The sequence below is a fragment of the Lepidochelys kempii genome, chromosome 13 (assembly GCF_965140265.1).
Source record: "Lepidochelys kempii isolate rLepKem1 chromosome 13, rLepKem1.hap2, whole genome shotgun sequence".
NCBI lineage: Eukaryota > Metazoa > Chordata > Testudines > Cheloniidae > Lepidochelys > Lepidochelys kempii.
The window spans coordinates 3941964-3953309 of NC_133268.1; the positions used below are offsets into that span (position 1 = coordinate 3941964).

The 11346-nt window shown below is 47.4% G+C and overlaps 1 protein-coding gene across 1 annotated transcript; it reads left to right on the top strand.

Moving 5' to 3' along the window:
* The first annotated feature begins 73 nt into the window (after positions 1 to 73).
* Positions 74 to 10806, top strand: ZGPAT (zinc finger CCCH-type and G-patch domain containing). The gene is made up of 7 exons (XM_073308896.1): positions 74 to 226; positions 1149 to 1942; positions 2612 to 2745; positions 4770 to 4928; positions 6109 to 6240; positions 7177 to 7585; positions 8287 to 10806. The coding sequence occupies exons 2-7, from the start codon at positions 1308 to 1310 to the stop codon at positions 8423 to 8425; spliced, it is 1608 nt and encodes a 535-aa protein (XP_073164997.1). The 5' UTR covers positions 74 to 226; positions 1149 to 1307; the 3' UTR covers positions 8426 to 10806.
* The last annotated feature ends 540 nt before the right edge of the window (positions 10807 to 11346 follow it).

Below are 11346 nucleotides of genomic sequence, written 5' to 3' on the forward strand. Positions count from 1 at the left end.
GCGCGCCCAGGTGACGTGAGGCGTCCCTGCCTCGGCCCGCCGGAAATCCTATAGGAGGCGGAGCTGGAGGACTCGTCCCCCTCCCGCCCAAGATGGCGGCCGAGGCGGAAGTCAGATCTAGCCGGAAGTCGGGCGGTATCTATCGTTCGGACTCGGTGCGGGGAGGTGGAAACCCTGGCAATGGAGGGTGTCGTGGCGGTGGCTGAGCGGGAGGCGTAGGCCTGAGGTGAGTGGGGTCTTGGGGGTGGGGCTCTATGGCTGGGGAGGGGCTGGGCCCCCTTGGGAGGGTTGGAAGTAACCCCTCCCCCCTCCGGGGGGCTCCATCAGGGTGGGGGTATCCATGGCTGGGGAGGGGCTGGGCCCCCTTGGGAGGGTTGGGAGTTACCCTTCCCCCCCCCGGGGGCTCCATCATGGTGGGGGTTTCCATGGCTGGGGAGGGGCTGGGCCCCCTTGGGGGGTTTGGGAGTGGCCCCTTCCCCTGGGGCTCAATGGGAGGGGTGGAAGTAACCCTTCCCCTGGGGTCTCCATGGCTGGGGAGTACTGGGTTCCCTTGGGGAGTACTGGCAGTTGTTCCCCCTGTTTTCTACCCCAGTGAGTGGGAGGCAATGAGGGAGAGGGATTTTAAGCGCCTCACCTAGGTGGTAGGGTAGACTCTGTGCCCCCAGTGAATCGGAAGCACTGTGGGGCTCCTGATGGGGCCTGCGGAGCGTGGGAGGCGTTGGAAAGGTGCAGGTTGAGAGCAGCACAGGTGGTTTTGCCCCCAGTTCCATAGCAGGTGAGATGCTGCATGCCATTGAGTGGGAGGCAAAGTGTGCGGAAAGATAGGATTAAAGAGGAGGTAGGCAGTGATGGTGTTATGTCATGGGGCTGCAGGTTTAAAGGGACAGAGAAGCAATGCAATAGTTATGAAGAGAGGATAACATATGCTTGAATTTGCTGAGCTAAGTTAAAAGCTTAACAGTTTGCACTTTAATTCTCTGTTTTGCAAATGCGATGTGTCAGGTTGAATGTACATGACTCGTGCTAGGTGGGTATAATGCCACATGGTGGTAGCTGTCTGCATTAAAGATGCCTTGTTCAATTTAGGATGGCTACCTTCCTTGTGAACCCTTTCTCTAACACAGCTTTATAATATTTGTTCACTGCAGTGATCTTCATTTGGTTGCACCAAAGGGAAGAAAACACAGGACCACCAAGAAGATTGACAACTAGTTGGGACAAAGATTCAATGTTTCACATCACTGTCTAGTAAATTACTTGAGTATGTACTGAATTCCCAGAAAGGAATCAACAAAACAGCTTTTTGCATGATAACAATGGATGAGGAGAGTCTGGAAACAGCAATTCAAACCTATAAAGCACAATTGCAGCAAGTGGAGCTGGCTTTAGGGGCGGGGCTGGATCCATCACAGCAGTCTGACTTGATCCAACTGCAGGAGGATTTGAAACAATTGATAGAACTCACTGAATCCAGCCTGGTGTCAGTGAAAAAGAGTAAACTACTGGCCACTTTAGACACAGATGCACCCTTCATTTCTCCAGGAGGTCACCTAAAACAGGACAGTAATTCAGGCAGGTCTGGCAATGATGAGGAGTATGCTGCTTTTAAGGAAGCTATTGCTGAACTCAAGCCATTGAGTACTGAAGATGAGGCCTCTCCAAAGCAAGATGGAGAGGCAGATGGGGAAAATGAATCAAAGTACAGTGAAGAGGAAGAAGCATCTGAGGAAGAGGAGGAGGAAGTGAGTGGGATGAAGGTTAAAGCCCCGTACTACAGTCCATGGGGTACCCTGGAGTACCATAATGCCATGATTGTGGGGACAGAGTGTTTGGAAGATGGCAGTGCAGGAGTCAGAGTGCTGTATCTCTACCCAACTCACAAGTCCTTGAAGCCATGTCCATTCTTCTTGGATGGCAAATGCAGATTTAAAGAGAATTGTCGGTAAAAAAAACTTATCTCCATTGTGTAGTAAGAAGGCAATTAGTGGCAATGTCAGCCCGTGGGAACAACTTCTCACTTGTAAATATCTCACCTTACTTGGTTTTTAAATCAGCTGCAACTTTGCCGAACAACTTTCTATTTGTTTAAAGTGTTGTCATTTTACTGTGCTTTGTCAGTGCGCGTACACTCCTTCAGCTAACCCATGGAGAAAATGGAAAATCCTTAGAGGGAAAAGTACAAGGATTAGTTCTAATATATTGGGTAGCTAAATGAATATTGGCTAAAGAGGGGAAAAAATAAAATCTACTGTAGGGAAAATACCACGTCTTAATAAGAACTTTGCATTTAGCTAGTGTATCTTATCCTAAAAGATGTGAGCCTTGTCATTTTTTTAATGGATTTGTCACTGGCCCATGAAATGCAGCCGCTTCTGGGGTCAAATGTGACACTTGGTTAATAGAACACAATAATGCTATAAAACAGTCTCTTTTTAAGACACCGTGAAGGATAAGTTATGCAGTTGAAACTATTCTAGTGGTGAGATCTTCACAGTTATTGGTGAGAACGATGCAGACAATTTGCCCATAATTCCATAAGGGAAGGAAACTTTTTCTAGAATCCCCTTCGAACAAGGGCAGATCTGATTGCTTCTCCCTATATCCCCTGCAGGTTTTCCCATGGGCAAGTGGTATCTATGGACGAGCTTCATCCATTTCAGGAGCCCAATCTCAGCTCTCTAGAAGTGGGCTCAGCTTGCTTGGCAAAGCACCATGATGGAATATGGTATGCTGCAAAAATCACTGGTGAGTCTTGTTTTATCTGGGTGGGTGTTGAAAGGTGAACAGAAGTATGTCAATCTTCATTCTAACTAAACTCCTAAGACAAAACAGAGCAAAGGATGGTCTTGTAGGCTAAAGCCCAGGAATGGGAGTCCGAGACAACTGAGTTCTCTGCCACAGACTTTGGGGGTGGCTTATGGGGGATCTCAGATGTTGTGATGCTTAATTCATTAATGTTTGTAAAGTGCTTTGAGATCCTCAAAGGCAGATGATCTTTAAGAAGGGGGAACCAGAGAAGGATTTAGGGATAGGAAGGCATAAAAGTGGTGGGAGGGATCTACAGGGAAAGTTTGGGAGACTTGGGAGAAGAGAATAGTAGCAGAGCAGAGGACATAAAAATGAAAGAGAGAATGAAAAAATCAATACAAACAACTAGACATTCAGTAAATTGTCCTTTATTTTCCTACCCCCTGTTCAGCTTTGTCCTGATAATTTGTCAAATACTGAAATTCGATACTTGGAACCACTGGCTCTGTTTTAATCCAGTTCCAGTTTAAACAAAGCCAGAGAACTTCACCTGCACACCAGTCACTGAGAGGAGTGTTAGACTGGTGCTTCACTGTGTGTGTGGGGAGGTTGGATTTGTTCCTCACACTTCATCTCAAAGCTCTGTGAAGTAGCATTTCTCATATTTCTCCAAATGTGTCGTCCTTCCCCTGTAAGAACAAACTCTGAGTAATGTGCTCAGATGCTGTAAAACACACTGGTACCATTAGAAACTGAAGATAAGTGATGACCCTAGTACTGTTTATTATGACACTAGCTCTATGTTTGTACCATGTGGCAGTATCTGATGGTAGCAGTGGGTGATGATAGATCCACCTTCTAACAGAAAACCCAAAATAGATGAAGCAGAAAAAGCCAAGAGGAGACTTTTAAATCCATGTTCCTGGACTAAACTCATCATAGGTGTCATTCCACTGAAGTCAGTGTGATTAGCTAAGATGGGATGAACATGGTCCTCTAGTTACATTTTGTACTCCTGGGAGACTTCTGCACCAAAAATTAAAAATTCTGCACATATTTGAAAATTCTACATATTGTCAAAATAGCGTAACATAATCATGCCAGTTACAATTATTTTGGTAATTTATTTCAAAATATCTGTCAGCAAGTATGTCTGTAACAATACAGACCAAAAAAAAATTCTGGTAATTTTTTTTTGACAAAGAGATTCCTTACTAGGCATATTAATACAGAACTTTGTGTAATTCATTTAAATTACAATATAGAACTGTATTTCCTGCACTTTTCAGAAGCAGTGCAAAGGCTTTGGGGGGGGGGTCAGGGGTAACGGAAGAGCTGAGGGAGAGGGAAGGAGCCTAGGAATGAGCATGTTGGGTTTGGGTGTGGGTGGGGGAGGTTTTTCTTTGGGGTTGGGGGGGATTGTTAGGATGTTGGGAAGCCTCCCCCATGCAGACCCTGTCTGACCCCAAGCCTCTCTGTCAGTCAGGCCCTTTTGCCCCTATTTCCACACCTCTCCTCCTCATGGGTCTCTGCAGTCTGTCTCAACGCTGTCACCCCACTAGCTCCTGAGCCCATGCTCCAATCTGTCCCCCCCACGAGCCATTCTGAACCCCCAGCAGCCTTGTGTGCCCCACTCTGTCCTAACCTGGCTCCGTGGGCAGGGTGCTGTGATGAACCCTATTCCTGGGGGAATTCTGCAACGCTGGACATAGAGTTTTGTATTTTCCTGCATAAAATAGATTTTGCCTAAGTAGTGCCACAGTTCTGCCTATTGCCCACCAGAGGTCGCTGTGGTGCTAGAACAGCCGGCATGATGGCAGCTGGCTGTTATGGCGCCACAGCAGCCTCTGGTGGGCAAAAGGCAGAACTGCAGCACTTCTGAGGCAAAATGTTTTTTATGCGGGAAAATACAAAATTATATGAGACCGATTAATTCTGCATGTCCGCAGATGCGCAGAATTCCCCCCAGGAGTAATTTCGTGGAGATTTGCTCATGTGGTCCATTGCTTTTCCTCCCACAGATGTTGACAGTGGTTACTACACGGTGAAGTTTGAGTCATTGCTGCTGAAGGAGGCTGTCGTGGAGGGAGATGGCATCATGCCACCACTGAGAAGCGAGGAAGACTCTTCCTCTCCCGAGTCTGAGGAAGACAATGTAGATGACTCTGGCTATGCTAAAGGTAGACAAGGCAGAGAGTGAACTGCAATTGTCCGTGATCAAGGTCTGCTATTTAATTCAGGACCTCTTCGACCATTGCCCGACTTGTCAGAACTTTGACAATGTTTTTTACCTCTTGTTCTGCTGCAGGAGGAGATGAGAGGACATTAAGTATCATGCATATCACTGTCTCCAGTTAAAATCTCTGTGATGTTTCATGCTAATGGTTTTCACTAAGCTGATGCAGATAAATAGCTTAAATGAAAAAGAAACATAGTTCACCCCCAATGGGACTAGAGAGCATACCGGAGTGAAATGGAGTTTAGGAGTAGGAACCCCTGTGGTGGTGGTGCGGTTTTGCTGTGTGACTCTGGGCGAGCTAATTAATTATTTACTAAAAAAAGTTTTGAAAATGAAATGAAAAACAAGGAGACTTCAAATTTCCAAAGGACGTTGCTAGGACACCAGGACATCTGTCTTACATATTTACATGGCACCCATCACTGTAATACCTGAGCGCCTTGAAATCTTTAATGCACTTCTCCTGTGAGGCAGGGCAGTGCTGTTATCGCCACTGTACAGGTGCTTCTGCGTGCCTCAGTTCCCTAGGTGACTTTCTGAAGGTCACACTGGGAGTCTGGCAGAGCAGGGATCTGGCTCTCCCTAGTCCTAAGTTAGTGCCCTAACCACATTGTAGAAACAAACAGGGAGTGTCCTGGGATCCTTAATTTTAGGTAAATAGAGAAAAGGCTCCTCCGTGCCATTGAACCTGTTAAAAGTACGATAGAGGCACAGAATGATGTTCTTCTGCATGCTGAATTCTGTCCTGATGAAACTGTGAAATCTAGCCAGACCCCAGAAGCATGGAAAGGATCCACTAACACTGCTGGATGATTCTGCTTGACTTAGGGGTTTCTGTGTGTAGTAAATAGGGATCTCCGCGTGAACCCCAGCATTTAAAACCCTGCTTGCTCTTCACCTGGGCTGATGCATTAGGGAGTGGCTGCTCAGTAGGAACAGGGGGGGCAGAACTGATTGTACTCCGGAGGTCTGAAGAAGAGGCTGCGAAGTTGCTGAGTGCTTGTGTGGAGGGAGAGGTTGCTGTTTTTTGCAACATTGCTCACAGCTTCATACCTGTTGAGGTTTTCACTTGGTGCTTTGCTTCCTCAGCCTTACTGATCAATCTCCTTTTTGTGCTACAGTGATCGATTCGGAGCCCTTGGAGAACGGGGAAGGGGCTCCAGCTTGCAGCTCCTCCTTTGGTGGCTGGGAGGCACATACTCGTGGCATCGGCTCCAAACTACTCGCTCAAATGGGATATGAGTTTGGAAAAGGTAAGGGCAGAAGAATAAAATACCCGCAGGACAGGAAGCCTGCATGTGTTGCCTGCTGCTTAATCCCAGCCTCACAAAGGGACCAGGGGCTTGTTCCTGCAGAGTGGGGGAATGGGGTGACACTAAATCCTCTGTCCATTGACAGTAAGTCTAATCAGCATTGCTTGGATCACGCCCAAAATGGGGTATGCATTCAATTCTAAATGCAGGCTTACACGTGTGGTGGTGCTGAAATATGACCTAGTACAGTTAAGGGATAAAGTTTTAATATCTATGTTTGGGGGGATGCAGGTGTGTGCTTGTTGACGTTCATGTTCAGTGATACATCGGTGGGGGGGATTTTAAAGCAATGGCCAAATGATTAAAGCTGTTAGAGCAGAGCTTTAGCTATTCAGCTGTCCTGTAGGGCATTAGGTAATGGGGGATCTGGCTCAGGGACTTCTAGCCCTGAACACAGGCTTCAAAGCCAGCTTCTGATTCCAGACAACTTGTGCTGAAGTTCTGCTAAGCCAAGTGGGCTTGGGAAGCCAGCCTGCTGCCCATGCTTGCCTCCTGTTCTTGTGGAGAGACTGAACCTGCTTTTGAAGGGGAGTGTCTTCTCTGCTCAAGGAGGTGACAGTGCAGATCCAAGCGTGGCTTCGCTGCAACACCTCGGCTGCATGACCCTGTTCTGTATCGTTGAGGCTCATGTGTGCGTAACAATGTGAATCGTGTGTGTATGGGGGCAGGTGCATCTTATCTCTTGTTGCCATCACGTATGTAGTCCAACACTGCTCCTGTTGACGTCAAGGGTAGCGGCACTGAGCCCCAACAGACTGTTTTCTGTTGTTCTGAGCCTGGTGGCTGTGCAGAGGTGGATGGGAGGAATCATTGGTGGATGAAGAGACTCCACTGTTAGCATTTGGCTTCTATTTTGTGCCCTTCTTCCTCCCTCAGGTTTGGGGAAGAATGCTGAGGGCCGAGTGGAGCCAGTGCAAGCCATAGTGCTGCCTAAAGGGAAGTCCCTTGACCAATGTGCCGAGATCCTTCAGAAGAAGAGGCTGGATCCAGCTAAGTCAAGGAAACGGCGAGTGAAAGCAAACCATGTTGGCCGTCCCTCTGCAGGGAGCCGCAAGACCTCTCGCAATGTCTTTGACTTTCTGAATGAGAAGCTTCAGGGGAAGGGCTCTGGGGAGCAGGATGGAGGGATGACACCAGTGGAGAGAAACAACAAGGAGATCTACCATGCCAGTAAGAGCACCAAGAAGGCCCTCAGTGTCCGCCTCTTCCAGACAATGGAGAAGATTGACCAAACGCAGAAGACCATCAAGGGAATCCAGGAGGCCCTGGCACGCAATGTTGGACGGTATGGGGAAACCCCCAGTTGGGGTTCCAGAATGATTGTGGGTTGCCTGTTATTTAGGCTTTGGGTGGATCATGCAGGTCATGGGAGCCGAAGGTGAAGAGTTGGATTATGTTACATTAAAAAGTAAGAGTTTTGAAGAGGACTCAGAATGGGTACTCAGGGATGGTCTAGATAGAAAATACCTAATCCTGCCGTGAGTGCAGGGGACTAGATAACCTCTTGAGGTGGCTCTCTATAGGAGAAGAGCTGAACTTATACTAAGGTGTTTGTCACTGTTCCTACTCTACCCACTGGCATGGGAGGAGGCCTAGAATAAAGTGGTAGGCAAAAGCTTCCAAACCATGACTTGGACCAGATTGTGTGTCTGATTGCTGCCTTAAGAAGGCAAGGACCCCTGGGCCAGAATCCAAATTGGGGAAGGAGGAGAACCCTCCAGAGTCCTGCAGAATTTTCTCTTTGTTTTTTTACACTGATCGGGGCCATCCTTGTAGTATTTCTATGAGTAGTACTCTGGCAAGAACAATCACAGTTGTCTGGCTCATGTTTTGCTTGATATCTGACACTTCATGGCTCCCAGCAGGTCATTTACATCCACCCCACTGCTGAGACTGGGATTCCTAGCAGTAAAATGGAGATGTTAATGAGGAACCTTTGTTCTTAACATGCGAGATATCCTTAATGTGCCTGTCTTCTGCTTTCAGGCACAGTATTGCCACAGCCCAGCTGCAGGAGAAACTAGCTGGTGCTCACAGACAGCTGGGGCAGTTGCGGGCCCAGGAAGCCAGCCTGCAGCAGGAGCAGAAAAAAGCAGAGACACACAAGAAAATGACTGAGTTTTAGTCTTCAAGGAAAGTTGTTGATGTGATGTACTGGTTGTCATTATGTCTGAGCCAGCACTCAGTGCGTTGAAACCGGGATGAGCTGGGCCATCTCCTCTGGTCTTGGGCAACCCAGCTGTGAAACTGGAGTGAAAAGCAGCAGTTCTCCCAAAAAAACAGATGCTGTCTGAGCTGAGCTTTCCTGGATGGGGAGAGGGGGGAGTGAGTACTTGCTCAGTCCTGAAGGTGTTCAGAAGGCCCAAACTGATTACATTGACCTGCTATAAAGAAATCAGGCCACTACACCCTGCTTTTGTTCCCTTTTCCCAGTTATCACCATGGCAGTTCTCTCCGTCCAGAGAGTCTATAGCCACCCAGGTGATACCATGGTGGTTCACAGATCAGCTGGTGGGAAGAACCATGGGAGCCCCATGGCCTGTCACTCTGCCTTGGAGACTCAGTGGGTTGTGCCTCTGTGTGTTTATCTACTAGGCTGGGAACTGAGTCCCAAACACATTTCAGCACTGCAGAAAAGACAGTCTGGTTTTGGTGAAAACCAGGGCGGGTCACTTCAGCTATCAGCTTCCCTCTATCATTGGCTCTGGGTGTCACTCAGGGACACAGGAGTCAATGCTGGGTTTGTCCCTATTAGTTCTGATGTTGCTGTGATATTTAAAGTAGCTCTTTAGAGCACGAGCACGCTGAACAGAAAGAGAAGAGGCAGGACCGTGTTAAGTTCTGAGATCCCCAGGCCTTGCACTATTGCCAGCTGACTGCAAAAGTATTACTGGGTCCCAAACTAGTACAAAAGGCCCTCCCTGTGAAGTCAGCCTGCATGCTAATGGTGACAATATGGAATGCTGCCCCATTCCATATCACAGCACTGAGTGCCAGAGGTAGGGGAATGTGGCAACCACATAAGTAGCTAAGTACATAAGAGGTCAGCTACATACCTGCCAGCCGGGAACAATACTACAGGCAGCCTTTTGCTTTCGCTCTGGCTGCTTTGAGTTTTTCTGCTCTAGATCTCTATGTGAACAAGTAGGTTCTTCTTGTTGTGAAACACCACAGAACCATACAAAATGACACAAGATCCAGGTGTACCCACCACACATACCTATCCCTGTGAAAGAGCAGACTCTCCTGCCCTGCAGTGGGTACAGACAATCTCAGGCAGCTGAAAAATCTCCCAGACAGGTTCTGTCGGTGGTGGCCAGCTCTTGCTGTAGAGGAGGTGTTGATTCTATCAGGCGTTCTGTGTTAGGCAGAGGCCTATACATTCGAGTGTTTTCTAGTGCACCTTTATTTTCTGATTCTGTAATTTTTGCAGGTGTCTTGAGAAAACACTTTTTTTTTTAAGTAAAAGATATCCGACCCCTGTTATCTTAGAAGAGACTTGTTTTGCTTTTTTATCTCCACCTCTCAGATGCCTTTGAAGGATTACAGAGCTGTCAACCTCAAGGGTAACAGTCACGAGAGCTGCAGACAGTGCTTCCTTGACTGCAGGGGCAGGGCAATTGAATTCAAATGACCACAGCTTTCACAGCCTCAGACTGAGGTGTGGAAGTTTTCTCTCCTCCGCTCCTCCCCATGACTTAAGAGCAGCAAAGGAGACTGAAAAGGAAGTGATGGCAAGAATGAGAGAGAGAAAATATATTTTAAAAAAAAACGCTAACTTCTTGCCTACTTCAGGGATGCAGGAAGAAAATTAGATCTTTCGTGATTGTCCTTTTCTGAGAAATACTTGATCCTACAGCAATGGGCACTATCATAAGACCTTAAACAGGAGCTGAAGTTTCATCTCTTCTGTTTACAGTGTAAATGAAGGTGATGTGGATTTTGTCTTGAACACATCAGTCTCCTTCCAAGCCTGCAACTAATCAGCACCAACACCACAAGCATTATCATTCTGTGACTAAGTATGGGTCTTCTCTCTGCATTGGGTTAATTCAAAGCTGTTTTGGGTTGGGAAATGGGAGACAGGTGGTGAAGAAGGTTAACACACTTAGCTCCCAAGTTACAGTTAGTGGTCTCATATGAGTGCTCTTTGTGACAATTTGTGGTAAGATTCACAGCTCCACATGGCTATCTGTCTCCATTTGAGAGATCCGGTACTGGAAAAGCATGTCAGGGTGGAAGAGTCTTGCATGGGAACTTCTTTTGCCAGTATTCATGGGCATGTCATCTTTATTTATTTTGTGAGAGTGGGTATGTTAATTCCATTATCCAATAAGCATAACTGTATTTTAAGTCCCTTGAATTTTCTAAGTGGTTTCAGTTGCCTCCTCACATACCATCCTAAACACTTTCACCTTGAGACGGTTGCATGTCAATGGTGGATAAAGCGATCTCTCTTTGTAAAGCATTTTGTGATCCTTCACAATGAACAATACTATACCAAAAGGTAACTTATTCTTTTTCACTATATTAATCTACAAAACAAATCAAGCAACCCCTACAGGTGTTATATGCTTCTGGGGGAATTCTGCGCCACTGCGCAATGCAGAATTTTGCAGAAATTAATGTGCATGCAGTTTCCTTTCCCCCACAGAAATGGGCTGCTGGCTGCCACTAGGGGCTGCTGGACCTGGTAGAGCCCAGCTCACACATAAAAGACATTGCTGTGGGATGGGGAATAGGAGGGGAAGAGTAGAGAGTTCCTAGCAGCTGCAGTTCCCAGCACACATTAAGGGAAGGAGACTGCAGCATGCAGGAAACTCCACATAAGCCTTGGACCCAGCATCAGGCTGTTTCTCCCTCTGGATCCATGGGCTCTGAGGGGAGGGGGGCGGGTGTCTGGGCTGTGGGGGGGTCACAGCTGGACTTTGGGGGGCAGGGGATGGATGTTTGGGCTGAAGGGTGCCCACAGCTGGACTTTGAGGGGTAGTGGGTGGGTGTCAAGGTGGGTGAGGTCCCATGGCTGGGCTATGGGAGGGGGAAGGG